The 20,800-nt window shown below is 44.5% G+C and overlaps 1 protein-coding gene across 1 annotated transcript in view; it reads right to left on the bottom strand.

Annotated features, from left to right (window-relative positions):
* Positions 1–7,248: 7,248 nt before the first annotated feature.
* The window catches only part of LOC138680642 (uncharacterized), a 120,904-nt gene continuing 107,352 nt past the window's right edge, over positions 7,249–20,800 (bottom strand). The window contains exon 4 of the mRNA XM_069767957.1: positions 7,249–9,364. Within this exon, the coding sequence (XP_069624058.1) occupies positions 8,858–9,364 (507 nt within the window). The 3' untranslated portion in view covers positions 7,249–8,857. The remainder of the gene's footprint in view (positions 9,365–20,800) is intronic.

Raw genomic sequence — 20,800 nt, 5'->3', positions numbered from 1 at the left:
GAGTACAGTAAGAGGGCAAGCCATGTAGTCTGTCACCATCTGACGGAACCGTTGCCTCCTGCTGACTGGAGCCGCCGGTGATGGTGTAGACATTTGGGGCGGGCACACAAAAGTGTGCCAGAGTTGTGCCATACTGGGCTTGCCTTGGGCAGAGGCACTGCTTCTGCTCCCTCTTTGGGCAGAGCCTCCCCCACTGCCTCGACGCACTGAGCTGCTTTGTAAAGCACTAGCAGCACTCCTCTCAGTTGGACAGGAGAAGATGATGGAATTCACCAGTGTGTCGTGGTACTCCCGCAATTTACGCTCCCGGGTCAACGCAGGGATGAGGTTTTGGACGTTGTCCCGGTAGCGAGGATCGAGGAGGGTGAACACCCAATAATCAGGCATGTTGAGAATGTGGTCGATGCGGCGGTCGTTTCTCAGGCACTGCAGCATGAAATCCACCATGTGCTGCAGAGTGCCAACCGGCCCAGAAACGCTGTCCCCTGCTTGAGACATGATCTCTGCCCGCTCGTCATCACCCCACCCTCGCTGTACACACTGACCACTGGACAATTGTGTCGCTCCCTCCTCTGGACGGAGCTCTTCCTCCTCCATTGACTCCTCCTCATCCTCCTCACAAATTGGCCCCTGCGTACCCCTTTGTGAGGAACCACGTGGCGCTGACTCTCCAGAAGCTGATGGAAAAGGTGACTCCTCATCCTCCACCTCTTCCACCACATCATCCCTTAACCCTTGCAAAGTTTGCTGAAGCAGGCAGATAAGGGGGACAGTCATGCTGACTAGTGCATCATCTGCACTTGCCATCCGCGTGGAATAATCAAAAGGACGCAAAACCTGGCAGACGTCCTTCATAGTGGCCCACTCTGTGGTTGTGAAGTCTGATCGGCGCTGACTGCGACTTCTTTGCGCCTGATGCAGCTGGTACTCCATAACTGCTTGCTGCTGCTCACACAACCGCTCCAACATATGTAACGTGGAATTCCACCGGGTAGGTAGGTCACATATGATGCGGTGTTCCGGAAGGCGGAATCGGCGCTGCAGAGCAGCAATGCGGGATCTGGCCAAGCTGGAACGCCGCAAGTGAGCACACTCTAGGCGGACCTTGTGCAGCAGGGCATCAAGATCCGGATAGTCCCTCAGAAAACTCTGCACAACCAAATTGAGCACATGTGCCAGACATGGGATGTGAGTGAGGTTGCCAAGGGCCAAAGCTGCCACCAGATTTCGGCCATTGTCACACACTACCATGCCTGGCTGGAGATTCGCTGGCAGTAACCACACATCGCTCTCCTGCTTTATGGCATTCCAGAGCTCCTGCGCTGTGTGGCTTCGATGCCCCAATGAAACTAGTTTCAAGACGGCCTGCTGACGTTTGGCCACGGCTGTGCTCATGTCGGTCATAGGTAAACGTTCACGGGTCCATGTGGGGGTGGACTGTGACGGATCCTGCAGAGAGGAATCAGAGGAACTGGTGTAAGAGGAGGAGTCGATGCGTACAGACTGGATTCCTGCAATCCTTGGAGTGGGCAGGACACGTCCTGCGCCACTCGCACGATCTGTACCTGGCTCAACAACATTAACCCAATGGGCAGTGAGGGAAACATATCGCCCCTGTCCATGCTGACTGGTCCACGCATCGGTGGTGAGGTGGACCTTGCTACTGACGGCGTTCAGTAGCGCATGTTTTATGTTTGCCTCAACATGCCTGTGCAGGGCAGGGACAGCCTGCCTGCTGAAGTAAAAGCGGCTGGGCACCTTGTACTGTGGGACTGCCAATGCCATCAAGTCACGGAAGCTGTCAGTCTCCACCAGCCTGAACGAGAGCATTTCCAGGGACAACAGTTTGGCAATGCCTGCATTCAGAGCCTGTGCTCGGGGGTGGTTGGCCGAGAATGCCCGCCTTTTCTCCCATGCCTGTACTACCGATGGCTGTAGAGTAGACTGGGAGTGTGAGGATGACTGGGAAGGTGGTGCTGTGGGTGGAATTACACAAGGTCTCTGGGAGGAAGCCAAACCAGCTGTGCGTGAGCTGGAGGAAGAGGCAACACGAGCTGAAGAGGTGGTAGCTGCCGCTGTTGGTTGGCCTACATCTTCAGTGTGTTTCTGTAACTCCACCGCGTGCCTGGTCCGCACATGTTTCCACATATTTGTGGTATTGAGGTTGCTGACATTTTTCCCTCTTTTTACTTTATGATGACACAGCTTGCATTTGACAAAACAAATGTCATCTGCAACTGTGTCAAAAAAGGACCAGGCACTGCAAGTCTTGGGAGCGCCCTTTTTGGCTTTGGAAAGAGACAGGCTCCTAACGGGTGCCAAAGTGGAGGCTACAGGCTCCGCAGTCTTCCCCCTCCCTCTCCCTCTTTGGCCCGTAAGAGGAAGCTCTTCCTCTGAGCTGCTCCCACCACCTTCCTGTTCCTCACGCCACGATGGGTCAAGGACCTCATCATCTCCACTACCCTCTGCCACCAACTGCTCCTCCTGGGTAGTCTCAGCAGCACAGTACGCACGAGAAAGCGGCACCTGAGTTTCATCATCAGATGCGTACTGCGCTGTGGTCACCGGAGGCACTGGCCCACCTGCCTCTTCAGAGTCAGAGAGATAAAGCTTTTGGGCATCACTGCACACTGCCTCTTCTTCCATTTCTCCAATGCTGCTTGGCTGGCCCCCTGTTTCCAAGCCAAGAGATTCAGAGAACAGAAGTAGAGACGGCTCCTGTCCTGGGCTCTCTGACTGCCTGGCCAATTTGGCAGGTGGTGAAGAGACAGATGGCTGCTCTCCAGTGCTCTGTGCCTGAGAGGATGTGGCACTAACTGAAGTCGATGCCGAGGCGTTAGCTGCCATCCACCCGACAACGGCTTCAATTTGGTCTTCACGCAGCAGCGGTGCACGGCGCTCTCCGACAAAGCTGCGCATGAAGGACTGTTCCCTGCTGAAACTGAGTGACGACGAGTCACCGGCGCCCGCAGCAGGCACAGAATCACCACGTCCTCTCCCTGCTCCTCTCCCTGCTCCGCGCCCACGCCCACGTGCCTTACTCCCTGCCCTCTTCATCTTGGTTGACAGATAAAGATAAGCAGAAAAGTACTAAGGCCTTAGTGTGCTTATTCCTGTAATGCTCCTCCTAACAGGTGTAAGAAACACTAATGTTGTAAATTGTGGACTAAACTTTATTATTTTTCAAATGTGGCCTACACAAGTGTAAGTTGTGTTTGGTGAACTTAACCTTTTTTTTGGTGCAGATCGGGCTACAGAGCTAGTTTAAATCACACGGAGACCGTGCAGACAGCCGTAAACGGCGCTGCAAGGCCAAGAAACCCTCCTCTAGGTTATCCTATATAGTGTTTTTCCACTATTTAGCTGGATACAAGTGGAAAGACACTAATAGGAATTTTTTTTTTCAAATTTTAAACTGGCTGCACTATTTGAAAAAAAGGAAATTGTTTTTCAAGGTATGAGGCAGTAACGCACCCTGAGCTGAATCCAACCGGCTATGGCTGCACACAGACTACAGGGCGAGCTGGGCTCACACGGAGACCGTGCAGACAGCCGTAAACGGCGCTGCAAGGCCAAAAAACCCTCCTCTAGGTTATCCTATATAGTGTTTTTCCACTATTTAGCTGGATACAAGTGGAAAGACACTAATAGGAATTTTTTTTTTCAAATTTTAAACAGGCTGCACTATTTGAAAAAAAGGAAAATTTTTCTCAAGGTATGAGCCAGTAACGAACCCTGAGCTGAATCCAACCGGCTATGGCTGCACACAGACTACAGGGCGAGCTGGGCTCACACGGAGACCGTGCAGACAGCCGTAAACGGCGCTGCAAGGCCAAAAAACCCTCCTCTAGGTTATCCTATATAGTGTTTTTCCACTATTTAGCTGGATACGAGTGGAAAGACACTAATAGGAATTTTTTTTTTCAAATTTTAAACAGGCTGCACTATTTGAAAAAAAGGAAAATTTTTCTCAAGGTATGAGCCAGTAACGAACCCTGAGCTGAATCCAACCGGCTATGGCTGCACACAGACTACAGGGCGAGCTGGGCTCACACGGAGACCGTGCAGACAGCCGTAAACGGCGCTGCAAGGCCAAAAAACCCTCCTCTAGGTTATCCTATATAGTGTTTTTCCACTATTTAGCTGGATACGAGTGGAAAGACACTAATAGGAATTTTTTTTTTCAAATTTTAAACAGGCTGCACTATTTGAAAAAAAGGAAAATTTTTCTCAAGGTATGAGCCAGTAACGAACCCTGAGCTGAATCCAACCGGCTATGGCTGCACACAGACTACAGGGCGAGCTGGGCTCACACGGAGACCGTGCAGACAGCCGTAAACGGCGCTGCAAGGCCCAAAAACCCCCCTCTAGGTTATCCTATGTAGTGTTTTTCCACAATAGAGCTGGAGACTGGTGGAAAAACACTAATAGGAAATTTGAGAAAAAATGTGCAGCAGGCTGCACTAAGAGCAAAAAAGAACAACTGTGTGAGGCAGTGTGAACCCCCCCTGAGCTGAATACAACCGGGTATATGGCTGCACACAGACTACAGAGTGAGCTGCACACACACACACACAGAGACCTTGCAGAACGCTGTTAAAACAGCGCTGCAAGGCAAGAGCAAGGTGAACAGTGAAGAACACACAGCGTTTTGCTAAATTAGCCTTTGGAAAGGAAAATAAAGCAATTAGCTAGCTCGACTGGCCCTCAGTTAGAACACAGCGTCCTGTCCCTAACTGAAATCACAGCAGAGTGAGCGCAAAATGGCGGCAGCGCTTTTTTATAGTGCAGAGTGACATCATTTCAGCAGCCAATCCAAGCCTTGCCAGTACTTACATGCCCACCATGCTAAACAGGATGTGCCCACACTTTCATTCATTCCTCATTGGCTGCTGCGTTCAATTTGAATTCTGGGAACTTCCGATTCCGGTATCCGATACGCGGGAAGTATCGGAATTCAGTATCGGAATTCCGATACCGCAAATATCGGCCGATACCCGATACTTGCGGTATCGGAATGCTCAACACTAGTCACCAAGTAAACCATCATTAGGTAGTCCAGTGATTGTTGGAACTTGTATTTGTGTCTTACCATCAAAACCATCTACAGTAATTACAGCATAATTAAAATAGACGCTACATTATTGTGAAGACTTCTACCTACTCCTTTCTTCCTTACAAACATGCAAAGATATTTCAACATAGTCAACTACGGTTCGGTTGATTGTCGTTTTAGATAGGAAGTGATTCCAACTCAAGAGGATAAAATTACAATTTATACGATATCAAAATTAAAAATAAATAAAATAATGAACAAAAAGACAGGGCGAATAAACCTCCAAAAAGGAAAGGAAACACACAGCAACATTCAGTAAGTGGTGGAATAAAGATGAGGGGGTAGCCTCAGAACAGAACCTACCGATGCTAACACAGTCAGTGAATGCAACAAAAAAGCTTGCCTTAAGAGGAAAGTGGTCTGCACAGTGAACGTATCTAGAGAATGCTGGAAAGTTGACACAATGAGGCTACATAGCCTATAGCATATAAGTGTCTTGCTGTGCTTGGATGTAGCCAAGAAATGCCTCAGCGCCTGTCATCGGGACTCCGCTTACTGTGGCTAAAGGGACTTTCAGAATAGTGCTCAGGTGGAACGCAAGGCAGTCACCAGTTTGAGCACTTCCGGAAGTCAGAGGGGAGACAGGACCCGGCACAGGTGCAGATGTCAGAGTAAGATCCCAGTCGGCCGGGGTAGCGCAGAGCCGCGCTTAGTAACCCAATGTTTACCGTGGTTACCATTGTAAATGTAAAAAAAAAACCACATACTCACATTCCGGTGCCTGTCACGTCCCCCGGCGTCCGCTTCCCTGCACTCCTGCATCCTGTGTTAGCTCCGGCCGTAAAGCAGAGCGGTGACGTCACCGCTGTGCTCTGCTTTACGGCCGGCCGGCGCTGACACAGGATGCAGGAGTGTAGGGAAGCGGACGCCGGGGGACGCGACAGACACCGGAATGTAAGTATGTAGTGTTTTTTTTTTTACATTTACAATGGTAACCAGGGTAAATATCAGGTTACTAAGCGCGGCCCTGCGCTTAGTAACCCAATGTTTACCCTGGTTACAAGTGAAGACATCGCTGGATCGGCATCACACATGCCGATTCAGCGATGTCAGTGGGTGATCCAGCAATGAAATAAAGTGCTAGCTCCGACCAGCGATCTCACAGCAGGATCCTGATCGCTGCTGCATGTCAAACACAACGATATCGCTATCCAGCACGCTGCAACGTCACGGATCGCTATCGTTATCGTTCTAAAGTCGCTCAGTGTGAAGGTACCTTAAAATGTAAAGTGATGCAGAATATATCAGCGCTATAGAAATAAGATTATTATTATTATCCTCAAATGGTGAAAACATGGAACAGTTATAAATGTTCCCAGGAGTGGCAGGCCAACCAAAATTACCCCAAGAGTGCAGTGATGACTCATGCAAGAGGTCACAAAAGAACCCACATCAACATACAAAGAACAGCAGGCCTCATTTCCATCAGTTAAGGTCAGTGTTCATGACTCCACCATAAGAAATAGACTGGGCAAAAATAGTCTGCATGGCAGACTTCCAAGACTAAAACTACTGGTGAGCAATAAGAACATAATAGCGCTTCTCAGTTTTGCCAGAAAAAATCTTAATCTTCTCCAAGACTTTTGGGAGAATACTCTGTGGACTGATGCGAAAAACGTTGAAGGTTTTGGAAGGTGTATGTCCCATAACATCTGGTGTAGAAATAACACAGCATTTCAGAAAATGAACATCATGCTAACAGTAAAATATGGTTGTTGGTGGTAGTGTAATAGTCTGGAGCTCTTTTGCTGCTTCAGGACCTGGAAGACTCTCTGTCATAAATAGGGTCTTGAATTCTGCTGTCTACCATAAAATCTTGAAAGACAATGTCCGGCCATCTGTTTGTGACCTCAAGCTGAAGCGCACTTGGGTTCAGTAGCAGGAAAATGATCCAAAACACACCAGCAAGTCCACCTCTGAATGGCTTAAGAAAAACAAAATTAAGACTTTGGAGTGACCTAGTCTAAGTCCTGACCTTAATTCGATTCAGATGCTGTGCCATGACCTTAAGTAGGCGTTTCATGTTCGGAAACCCTCCAATGTGACTGAATTACAACAATTCTGCAAAGATGTGTGGGCCAAAAATTCCTCCAGAGCGTTGTAAAAGGCTCATTGCCAGTTATTGTAAACACTTGATTGCATTTGTTGCTACTAAGGGTGGCCCAACCAGTTATTTGGTTTAGGGGGCAATCACTTTTTCACACAGAGGCCAGAAGGTTTAGCTTTCTTTTTACCTTAATAATAAAGACCTTCATTTAAAAACTGCATTTTGTGTTTATTTGTGTTATATTTGTATAATATTTAAATTAGTTTGGTGATCTGAAACATTTAAGTGTGAAAAACATGCAAAAGAATAGGAAATCAGAAAGGGGCAAACACTGAAGCAATATATGGAGGCATTATACTGTCTGGAGCATTATATTTATTCATTTATTTATTTTTACTCACTTATATAGCGTCATTAATTCCACAGCGCTTTACAGACATCATTGCTGTCCCTATTGGGACTCACAATCTAGAATCCTTATCAGTATGCCTTTAGAATGTGGGAGGAAAACAGAGTACCTGGATGAAACCCACGCAAACACAGGAAGAACATAAAAACTCCTTGCAGATGTTGTCATTGGTGGGATTTGAACCCAGGACCCCACCACTGAGCCACCGTGTTGCCCCATATGGAGGCATTATACTGTTTGAAGCACTGTGTGGGGCATTATTCTGTATGGAGCACTATGTGGGGGCCATTATACTGTATGGAATAATATATGGGGTCCATTATACTGTATGGAGTAATATATGGGGCCCATTATACTGTATGGGGCAATATATGGGGCCATTATACTGTATGGAGCAATAAAAATATGAGGCCATTATACTGTATGGAGCAATATAGGGTGTCATTATATACTGTATGGAGTAATATATGGTGCTATTATAGATGGTATGAGGCAATATATGGGGTCCATTATATACTGTATGGAGCATTATATGGGGACCATTATACTGTTTTTTTTAACAAACTTTGGACTTTTTTCACCACTTAAATAAGAAAGAACCTAGACATGTTTGGTATCTACAACCTTGTAATGACCTGGAGACTCATAATGGCAGATCACTTTTAGCATTTGGTGAACATGGTAAAAAAACAGGTGGAATTGCACTTTTTTTGCAATTTCACCGCACTTGCAATTTTTTTTCCAGTTTTCCAGTACATTATATGGTAAAACAAATGGTGTTGCTCAAAAGTACAACTCGTCCCACAAAAAACAAGCCTTCATACGGCCATATTGATGCAAAACTGAAAAAGTTATGACTCTGGACAGAAGGTGAGCGAAAACCAGAAACGCAAAAACGGAATATGTCCCAGGGTGAAGGTATTAAACTTGATTTCCCGCCAACTAGTCTGATTGCTTACGTTGTCAGGGTCCCTCCTCTATCTACTGTTGATGAGATCTCACATTGCTCAGTACAATGAAACTCCCAGTTGTAAACTGGACCATAAAATGTTGTTGTTATCTGGATTATACAGCCATTCTCGCATAATTTACAGTAAGTGCATCTGCCTTATCAATTCTAAGAGAACTATTTAGCACTATTTGTAGTACTTGTATTGGGAAATCTGGTGACTGATCTGCTTTAACAACTTAGGACCAAGTAAAATGTTAACTAGCTCTAATAAACTTTGTGACTCATATAACAATACATAATTTTCATGAGAAAACATATTGGGAACATGCGTTCTTACTTTTCTTCAATAGTGTTGCTATACAAGGGTTCAGGATCATTTACATATAAATTACTTAAATTATCATTTTGATTTACATATGGGTGTCCGTGTCCTGGTTTGCGACAAAATTCTCCGCTTGTAATTAAGTCATAATAATAGCCTTTATCTTTAGAAAAATGAGTATGACATGGTAACAGTTCTGCCATTGTGTATCTTGCTTGAAGGGTAATAAAAACATTCTGATTTTTTACTGGAATTTGTTTTGTGCCATTAGTCGAGTTTCTTAGTTCCACCGTTTTGTCAAGGAGGCAATCGGGGTCGATGTCTTTCAGTTTACAGTTAGCATAGTCTTTTCCCCAAGTTTCAGTGGAGACATAGCGCTTGTTTTGGAGATCTTCATTGACATCTTCATCCGATGGAGGAATATATTTAGAGAGCTCCATGCCTTCAAATATCGAAGGGACCATGAAGGTAGCATCAGATTTGTTGTCACTTGGTTTTGATTTTTCAGTATTTAAAATCTGTTTTAAAGAAGCAAAAAGAGTTAAATAGAGTTAACCGGTTAGAATAGAAGTGAGGGCATAGCTGGGGCCAGGGGATGCCAAGATATCAATTGAACTCTACCTTAGTGGCCGAGTGGACCCAGAAGCCTGCCTGTCTCATAATAGGACACTACTACTATGGATTTTACAGCCCGATAGCTTCAATTTAAGACTCTGAAGGAAACATTTTTTTTATCAGTTCATGACCGGGCCTGTTTCTGGCCAAGCACATATTCAATTTTTTATTTTTACATTCGCTTTTAACAGGTGTAACATTTTTAATCATTTAGATATGCAAATAATTTTTGCTTCTTTTTTTCACAATGCATGAGGTGTAATTTTTATGTAATTTATATCTTTTTATTGCTGATATTGAGCAAAAATACAAAGAAAATTAGTTACATTTTATTTATTAATGCTTTTATCTGTTATTTCTGCTTTTTATATATATTTATTAATTCACTTATTTGACACTGTGGCCCCATAATGTTTTAAAATGCCTTAAGAGCTAATTTTTTATATGTTTTTGTTGAGGTTTAGTGTTTTAAAAAAATACAAGGCTCACTTAAAAAAAAATAAGATAAAACAAAAAAAGTAAATATAAGGTCTCCAGGCTCTATATATGTTACATTGGATACATCTACTGTATATCCCTCTGTTAGTAAGAAGTTTTCTAAGTATATATAAAAGTGCTCCTCACAAAGTTAGAATATCAAAAAGTTAATTTATTTCAGTTCTTGAATACAAAAAGTGAAACTCATATATTACATAGAGTCATTGCAAACAGAGTGATCTATTTCAAGTGTTTATTTCTGTTAATTTTGATGATTATGGCTTCTACCAATGAAAACCCAAAATACTTTATCTCAGTAAATTAGAATAATTAACAAAACCCACATCCAAAGGCTTCCTAAGCATTTAAAAAGGTCAAATAGTCTAACAAAAAAGAGGAAACACCCAAGCGCTAATATTAAACCCAAGGTCCCTAGCAGCTGGAGTCAGGGCAGGTAAGTGCCAATCCTGCTATGGAGGTATGTACAATAAAAGTTACAGCTGAACCGCGCATAAAGGGACCAAAACCACATAAAAAATATATAACAAAAAATAAAACAAATAAGCAAACACTCGTACAGCCACTAGAACTGGCAACTGGGGGGCTACTGGAGGCTGGACGGAACCACCCGAGAAGCGGACAGAACCGCAAGGATCCACCCAGGGCCGCTGTGTAGGAGCGACTCAATACCTGCACTGATAGTGCGGTGGGCCCCCTACCAGATATAAAGTGTAAAATGGTAAATATAAAATGAAAACACAACTGTGTAAAGATAGCGGACTTACCAGAACATAGATGCCGCAGCGTCAGCAGAAGAAGCAAACATGTAGTTCTACGGTAAGGAGCCCAGAACCACGTGGATGGAGCACCGTGCAGGCCAGCAAACCTGGAGGGGCTGCGGCGCTGCGCTGCACCGAGAGGTGGATGTGACAATGAATGAATGCACGTGGGTGCTGTGCAGGGAAGCCCTGATGCAGGAAAGGGCTGAACGCACAGGCGAACCTGCAGGGGAGCGGGCACAGAATCGCTGTGTAGTAGCTGCGTAGAGCCAGGGAATGCCCCGGCCGGTGGCGTCCCTGGATACGAGCAGGGGGAAGATGGCCGACAGAAGACTCAGCGTGTGACGTCACAGCTACGGAGCGGTACTGGGACCAGAATTAACCAACACGTTTCAGAGGAACTGCGTCCTCCTTCGTCACGGTTAATTCTGGTCCCAGTACCGCTCCGTAGCTGTGACGTCACACGCTGAGTCTTCTGTCGGCCTTCTTCCCCCTGCTCGTATCCAGGGACGCCACCGGCCGGGGCATTCCCTGGCTCTATGCAGCTACTACACAGCGATTCTGTGCCCGCTCCCCTGCAGGTTCGCCTGTGCGTTCAGCCCTTTCCTGCATCAGGGCTTCCCTGCACAGCACCCACGTGCATTCATTCATTGTCACATCCACCTCTCGGTGCAGCGCAGCACCGCAGCCCCTCCAGATTTGCTGGCCTGCACGGTGCTCCATCCACGTGGTTCTGGGCTCCTTACCGTAGAACTACATGTTTGCTTCTTCTGCTGACGCTGCGGCATCTATGTTCTGGTAAGTCCGCTATCTTTACATAGTTGTGTTTTCATTTTATATTTACCATTTTACACTTTATATCTGGTAGGGGGCCCACCGCACTATCAGTGCAGGTATTGAGTCGCTCCTACACAGCGGCCCTGGGTGGATCCTTGCGGTTCTGTCCGCTTCTCGGGTGGTTCCGTCCAGCCTCCAGTAGCCCCCCAGTTGCCAGTTCTAGTGGCTGTACGAGTGTTTGCTTATTTGTTTTATTTTTTGTTATATATTTTTTATGTGGTTTTGGTCCCTTTATGCGCGGTTCAGCTGTAACTTTTATAGGTCAAATAGTCTGTTTCAGTAGGCTCCACAATATGGGGAAGACTGCTGACTTGATAAATGTCCAGAAGGCAGTCATTGACACACTCCACAAGAAGGGTAGGCCACAAAAGGCCATTGCTAAAGAAGCTGGCTGTTCAGAGTGCTGTATCCAAGCATATTAATGGAATGTTGAGTGGAAGGAAAAAGTGTGGTTAGTGTTGAGCATTCCGATACCGCAAGTATCGGGTATCGGCCGATACTTGCGGTATCGGAATTCCTATACCGAGATCCGATACTTTTGTGGTATCGGGTATCGGTATCGGATCCATACGGATGTGTAAAATAAAGAATTAAAGTAAAAAATATTGATATATTCACCTCTCCGGCGGCCCCTGGACATCACGCTGGTAACCGGCAGGCTTCTTTGTTTAAAATGAGCGCGTTTAGGACCTGCGAAAGACGTCGCGGATTCTGATTGGTCGCGTGCCGCTCATGTGACCGCCACGCGACCAATCACAAGCCGCGGCGTCATTCTCATTCACTAAACTCCTCATTCTAGGAATTTAGGACCTGCGAATGACGTCGCGGCTTCTGATTGGTCGCGTGGCGGTCACATGAGCGGCACGCGACCAATCAGAAGCCGCGACGTCATTCGCAGGTCCTAAACGCGCTCATTTTAAACAAAGAAGCCTGCCGGTTACCAGCATGATGTCCAGAGGCCGCCGGAGAGGTGAATATATCAATATTTTTAATTTTAATTCTTTATTTTACACATTAATATGGATTCCAGGGCCTGAAGGAGAGTTTCCTCTCCTTCAGACCCTGGGAACCATCAGGATACCTTCCGATACTTGGTGTCCCATTGACTTGTATTGGTATCGGATATCGGTATCGGCGATATCCGATACTTTTCGGGTATCGGCCGATACTATCCAATACCGATACTTTCAAGTATCGGACGGTATCGCTCAACACTAAGTGTGGTAGAAAAAGGTGCACAAGCAAGCGGGATAACCGCTGCCTTGAAAGGATTGTTAAGAAAAGGCCATTTAAAAATTTGGGTGAGATTCACAAGGAGTGGACTACTGCTTGAGTCATTGCTTCAAGAGCCACCACACACAGACGTATCAAGGACATGGGCTACAAGTGTCGATTTCCTTGTGTCAAGCCACTCATGAAAAATAGGTAACGCCAAAAGCATCTTACCTGGGCCTAGGAGAAAAAGAACTGGACTGTTGCTCAGTGGTCCAAGGTGTTGTTTTTTTAGATTAAAGCAAATTTTGCATTTCATTTGGAAATCAAGGTCCCAGAGTCTGGAGGAAGGGTGGAGAGAGACAATCCAAGCTGCTTGAGGTCTAGTGTGAGGTTTCCACAATCAGTGATGGTATGGGGAGTCATGTCATCTGCTGGTGTAGGTCCACTGTGTTTTATCAAGACCAAAGTCAGAGCAGCAGTACATCAGGAAAGTTTAGAGAGCGTCATGGTTCCCAATGCCAACAAGCTTTTTGGAGATGGAAATTTCATTCTCCTGCAGGACTTGACACCTGTCCACACTGCCAAAAGTGCCAATACCTGATTTAAAAACAACAGTATCACTGTGCTTGATTGGCCAGCAAACTCGCCTGACCTTAACGCCATAGACAATCAAGAGGAAGATGAGAGACACTAGACTCAACAATGCAGACGAGGTGAAGGCTGCTATCAAAGCAACCTGGGCGTCCATATCACCTCAGCAGTGCCACAGACTGATTGCCACAATGCCACGCCGCATTGATGCAGTAATTGATGCAAAAGGAGCCCGGACCAAGTATTGAGTGCATTTACTGAACATACATTTCAGTAGGCCAACATTTTGGATTTTAAAATATTTTTTCAAGCTGGTGTTATAAAGTATTCTAATTTACTGACATAATAACTTTTGGATTTCCATTGGCTGTAAGTCATAATCATCAACATTAACAGAAATAAACACTTGAAATAGATCACTCTGTTTGTAATGACTATATAATATAAGATTCACTTATTGTATTGAAGAACTGAAATAAATTAACTTTTTGATGATACTCTAATTTTGTGAGAAGCACCTGTGTATCATAAGATACGTCACTAAGAAACCTAAGAGCACCGATCGTGGTTTCATCTCAGAGACAATATAGATCGGAAAGTCAGTGTAGATCAGAACAAAAGTTACATTAAGTTTCTCTACCAAGTTGTGAAGCCATGCTGTTAGGTATTCCACAGCCCAAACATCTTTAATTCTTGAGTACAGGTCAGATTTAGAAGATGGCCCTCTATGCTTCCAACAAAAGGAAATAATAAAGCTGTCAAAACTATTGGGCAGAACATTCATAAGATAGGTAACAGGATCTAAGGGTATCTGGGTGCAAAATACTCCTTCCAGTAGGTCTCTCATTATTCTCCAATAAGGCTTTATAATGTGGCAAGTTCAGTAGATATGGCAAAGTGAAGCTCCAATAGAATCACACCACCAGCAGACATCGGGAATGGTAGTTTATGCAATAACTCTGATGTATCATATAAGATTGTCAAAATCTTTTTTTTTGCAAGCACTAGTCCACACGTTCTTCCAGATCTCAAATGGTAACTCTCTGACAATCCACCTCTCCCCCCCCTCTGCATATATGCATGCTTTTGTTGAGGATTTTTACATATTAATACATTTGTTTAACCCCTTCATCCCCAGCCAGATTTCACCTTTCTGACCAAGCCAATTTTTTCAATTCTGACCAGTATCACTTTATGAGGTCATATCTAGAAAGCTTCAATGAATCCTGGTGATTCTGAGAATGTTTGTGTGAACAATATGGAGCACAGCTGAAAGGCACTCCTAAATATATGAGACCCACAAATGATTACTGTGCTAAAGTTTGGTTATATTAATTCATGAACAATATTAAATATTACACTAAGCAATAATTGTATGGGTATAACAATATTATTACAATACTAATAATAGAATATACAATATTATTCCATACTAGCTGGTTCTATTATGGAAATGATACGACACATTGATTCTCATAGACCAACATATATACCACAAATCCATTACAGTTGGCAGATTGCCCATATGGAATTAATGGCCATTTAATTAAGGGACATTGGCCAATACCCTATTTAGACAGGAATAAATTATAATCTCCTGTCACTATAAATTAGGACCCAATTTGGACCACCTTTATGTTATACTATACAAAGATACACAGTAGTGGTCCAATATATCTGTTCACCATTTGAACATATAGTGCCACTGCAGTTATTTTGGTTTTAATCACATTATTTTAAAATTTACCAATAAAGGTTATATTTTATCCCACATTCTTGTCCTCCAATTTCCCTTCCCTATGGCAACTATGAATTCTTTTGGTGTTGTACACCTATGTGGGAAAACTCTTTAGGCATTAGATAGGTTTACTACATACTCTTTGTGGGTATTGGGCCATTTTGGGGGTTTTGTGTGAAACTATGTTGAACCTGCCTTTTTTTCTCTGTTTTCTTGTGCTGTTCCAATACACACAAAATGCCACTATATACTGCCCAGTGTCAGAAAGCTGAGTTTGCGTTCTATATCATGGGTCTTCCAGCAGGACATTCTTCAAGAAGTACAAAGAAATGGATGGAAACAAAGTGCTGGAGTGTTCCCGAAGTGGCCAGCTATGAGTCTGGATCTAAATCTCATTGAAAACCTGTGGAGAGATCTTAAACGTGCTGTTGGGACATTTCACCCTTCAAATATGAGAGACCCGGAGTGGTTTGCAAAAGCATAGTGGTACAAAATTCTAGTTGAGAGCTGTAAGAAGCTTGTTGAAGCGATTGATTGCAGTTATTTATTCCAAAGGGTCTGCAACCAAATATTAACCACTTTCCGAGTTCGGGAGTAATGTACTCCCGAAATCCTCCTGTTTGGTGTGGGCTCCGGCACTGAGCCTTCACCTTTCGGGGCACAAAACAGCTGAATTGTACAGCTGAGATGAGCCCACAACAGCCGCGATCCACCAGTGGCTGCTAAATAGTTAAATGCCACTGTCAGTCTCTGACAGTGGCATTTAACTTGCGCTTCCGGCAAGCACGCCAGAAATTCCGCCCATCAGTGATTGCGTCATGTGATCACAGGTCACCGATTAGTTGGCATGATAACCAGAGGTCTCCTGCAGACCTTTATGATTGTCATAGCCATATTGGTATGAGCGCCGCCCGGTGATTGGCACTCATAGCAAGTGAGCATTTCTGCTACAATAAGTCGATCTGATCATTACCTGTATGTAGCAGAGCCGATCAGACAATTGCAGCTTCTAGTCTCCCGTGGAGACTATTGAAGCATGCAAAAAGTAAAAAAAAATGTTTTAAAAAATATTTAAAAGATATAAAAGTTCAAATCACCCCCTTTTGCCGAATTCAAAATAAAACAATAAAAAAAAATCAAATATACACATATTTGGTATCACCGTATTCAGAATAACCTGATCTATATATAAAGAGTTAACACGATCGTAACATGGCGTTATGAGAAAGAGTAAAAATGCCAGAAGTACGTTTTTTTGGTCACCATAGCATTGCATTAAAATGCAATAACGATGATAAAAAGATCGTATCTGCACCAAAATGGTATCATTAAAAATGTCGGCGCGAAAAAACAAGCCCTCACCCAACCAGAGATCATGAAAAATAAAGACACTATGGGTATCGGAAAATGGTGCAATTTAAAAAAAAAAAAATTTGGATTTTTTTTCACCACTTAAATAAAAAAGAACCTAGACATGTTTGGTGTCTATGAACTCATAATGACCTGGAGATCATAAAGGCAGGTCAGTTTTAGCATTTATTGGACATGGTAAAAAAAAAAAAAATTGTGGGATTGCAATGTTTTTGCAATTTCAGCGTACTTGGAACTTTTTTTTTACCATTTTCCAGTACATGATATGGTAAAACAAAAGTTGTGGGAAAAAAATTTACAGGATTTTAGGAGGATCAAGATTTCTGTATGAATGGGTAATAGTTACCGTATTTAGAAAGTTATGCTTGAAATACTCTACTTTTTCCTTCGCACATTCATTTTACAGTAAAATCCACATTACATGCATACTTAAAATTCTGAATAACTGATATGCCATTGAATGCATGAAGCATTCTCCAGGAAACGGTTGGCGAATAAGGTTGTGCATATGAAAGTCGGAGGTGTGTTGGCATTTGCTACAAATATGTGCATATTTTCAATTGTTGTGTGTGTGGGCTTCTACATGAAACTCACCTTAAATATTATGGAAAACTAATGCCATGAAGGTAGTGAAATTACTTTTTTTTCTTTTGTATGACAGCCAATCACTACAATAGAATATCATCTTATTTACCATATATACTCGAGTATAAGTTGAGATTTTCAGCCCACTTTTTTGGGCTGAAAGTCCCCCTCTCGGCTTATACTCGAGTCATACCCAGGGGTTGGCAGGTGAACGGGAGCGGGGGCTGTCTAATTATACTAACCTGGTCCTGGCGCGGTCCCTGCTTCCCCGGCGCTGCAGCTTCTCCCTGTATTGAGCGGTCACATGGTACCGCTCATTACAGTAATGAATATGCGGCTCCACCTCCCATAGGGGTGGAGCCGCATATTCATTACTGTAATGAGCGGTAACGGTGACCGCTCACTACAGGAAGAAAATGCAGCATCGGGGAACAGACATGCAGCGATGGCGCCAGGACCAGGTGAGTATGACGGTTGGCGCCGCTGTGTCTTCCCCAGTGACACTCAGGTCAGAGGGCGTGGTGATGCGATTAGTGCGCGCCACCCTCTTCCTGAATGTCGGTGCAGATGATGGGGAAGACACAGCGGTGGTCAGCGGTGAAACAGGGATCAGGTGACTATAGCAAATGCCGGGGGCCTGAGAGGTGAGTATGTAATTTTTTTATTTTTTTAATCGCAGCAACAGCATATGGGGCAAATATCTGTATGGAGCATCTTATGTGGCCATGTGCAGCATGATATGGGGCAAATATCTGTATGGGGCATCTGTATGGGGCCATGTGCAGCATGATATGGGGCAAATATCTGTATGGGGCCATGTGCAGCATTATATGTGCCAATTATCTATATGGAGCATCTTATGTGGCCATGTGCAGCATGATATGGGGGCAAATATCTGTATGGAGCATCTTATGGGGCCATATGCAGCATTATATGGGGCAAATATCTGTATGGAGCATCTTATGGGGCCATGTGCAGCATTATATGGGGCAATTATCTGTATGGAGCATCTTATGGGGCCATAATCCACATTTGTGGAGCATTATACAGGGCAAATGTCTGTATGGAGCATCTTATGGGGCCATAATCAGCATTTGTGCAACATTATTTGGGGCATATTTTAATATGGAGCATCTTATGGAGCCCATCATAAACTGTATGGAGCATTATATGGGGCTCCTGATTCAATATGGATATTCAAAAACACTTAAACTACTGATGTCTCAATCAATTTTACTTTTATTGATATCTATTTTTATTTTTGAAATTTACCAGTAGCTGCTGCATTTTCCACCCTAGGCTTATAATCGAGTCATTAAGTTTTCCCTATTTTTTGTGCAAAATTAGGGGGTCAGCTTATACTCGGGTCGGCTTATACTCGAGTATATACGGTATTCCTTCTTATCTTCTTAATATTTTACTTCCCTTCTTTTTTTTAGTGGTGGGGCTGGTGTACACACCATTGGTGCAACCTGTGCAGCTGTATAGGGGCCAAATAGGCATGAGGGCCCAATGTGACCTAGCATCTTATTTCTATCTATTAGATTTTCTGTAAATGCCCTGCCTTGGGTTGAGACTTTAGGGGATGCTCTATAATGACATATTAAATAACACGGGGCATAAATATTGTCTTTGTACTGAGGTGTTCAGGTTTCTGTGCCAAACTCTGTTTAGGGTTTTTAAGCTATGGTAATTAGTTTTTAAACCTGTGAACAAGTACTCAAGTAGTATTTTCTCACAAGTAGCTTATAGTTTCTTCAGGGGCACAACTATCGGTGTCGCAAGGGTCGCAGCTGAGACAGGGCCTGGAGTGCTTAGGGACCTGCCGAGTCCAGCAAAGAAGCAGCTGGGGTCCGCGTCATTTCTGGTCCTGTGCATAGTGGGGGATCTCCGAAGCCTACCCGTACACCCATTCATGGGCTGACATACCGCCAATGCAGTGGGGCCCCGAGCAGGAGGGGGCCCAGGAAAAACTCATGGTGACTGTGCATAATTGATCACAGAGCTGGCGGCAGCATCATCGCTAAAAGGAGAGGCTGGCCCGCTTTGCTGCACACTACACACGGTTATGCTGAGGGGCCCTGTCCTCACCTGTTAGTTCTGATGCTGCTGTCCGGTCTCATCTATGTAGAGATGCTGCTAGGAGGATGGAGCATCACTCTGAACCTCGCAGCCTGGGATTCCCTCTGCTGGTGACTCCTGCCTGTGCCGTACCACTGATCTGATGGTATGAGAAGAGGGGGGAGGTGCTGGGAAGGAGGTCGCTGAAGCAGGACATTAACCATGTCCTGATCACTATAAGGGGGGGTCTCCTGAGTGCCCCCTCGTACAGCTTTATTAGGTTATAGCCATTACCTCATTGCCTGTCAGCCAATTACAGACTATTCTTTTTAAGCACATCAGTGATTGGATGGATCTGTGATTGGGTGATGATGATATTCAAGTGTCTTCTGTATCCTGGAGCCTCAGCTTGGAGCAGGAAGCCTCAGCAGAAGAGACTGTGGACCAGACTGACAGGATGGTAAGACACAGGAGTGGACATACCATTTGGTGCAGCTGATGCATCTGCATCAGGTCCCGAAGGTGGAGGGGGGCCCATGCAGGCCCCGGGACTGTCAGGGACACCGGCACGCTATGGGGGCCATGAGTCAGGAGGGCCCAGTGCCAGTGCGGGCTCTGGCACTGGCCCCCCTTCCTGTGCTATAAACTGAAATGCTTACCTCTCCCTGTTCCTCCACTGCTCCAGTGTCCATGACTCTCTGGCGTCTCAGGGCAGAACACACGATGACTTCACTACAGCGCACCGAGAGAGTCATAAGACACTGAGGAGCCTGGAGCAACGGAACCTGGAACAGCAGGGGAAGAGAGAGAGGTAAGTATTTCATTATTTTTATTTTTTTTATGTATGTAGTATGTAGTATTTTATGTATGAGCGAGTGTACTCGTTACTCGGGTTTTCCCGAGCACGCTCGGGTGACCTCCGAGTAGTTATAACTGCTCGGAGATTTAGTTTTCATCACGCAGCTGAATGATTTACAGCTAGTAGCCAGGCTGAGTACATGTGGGGGTTGCCTGGCTGCTAGGGAATCCCCACATGTAATCAAGCAGGCTAGTAGGTGTAAATCATTCAGCTGCTGCAATGAAAACTAAATCTACGAGCAGTCATAAATACTCGGAGGTCACCCGAGCGTGCTCGGGAAAACCCGAGCAAGAAGTACACTCGCTCGTCACTAGTATGGAGCATTATATGGGGTCCATTATTCTGCATGGAGCAATATATGGGGCCCATAATACTGTATAGAGCAATACATGGGGCCTATTATTCTGTATGGAGAATTATATGGGGTCCATTATTCTGTATGGCGTAATATATGTGGCCCATAATACTGTATGGAGCATTATATGGGGTCAATTATTCTGTATGGAGCATTATATGGGATCCATTATTCTGTATGAAGCAATATATGGGGCCCATTATACAGTATGGAGCAATATATGGGGCCCATTATACAGTATTGAGCATGACATGGGGTCCATTATTCTGTATGGAGCAATATGTGGGGCCCATTATACTGTATTGAGCATGATATGGGGTCCACTATTCTGTATGGAGCAATATATGGGGTCCATTATACTGTATGGAGCAATATATGGGGCCCATTATTCCCCATGCAATATTATATGGGTACCATTATACTGTAGTGAGCAATATATGAGGCCCATTATAGTGTATTGAGCAATGTACA

This window comes from Ranitomeya imitator, chromosome 5 (genome assembly GCF_032444005.1).
Source record: "Ranitomeya imitator isolate aRanImi1 chromosome 5, aRanImi1.pri, whole genome shotgun sequence".
Classification (NCBI taxonomy): domain Eukaryota; kingdom Metazoa; phylum Chordata; class Amphibia; order Anura; family Dendrobatidae; genus Ranitomeya; species Ranitomeya imitator.
Note: the sequence above shows the minus strand (reverse complement) of the source record. Positions and strands in the feature narration are given on the sequence as shown.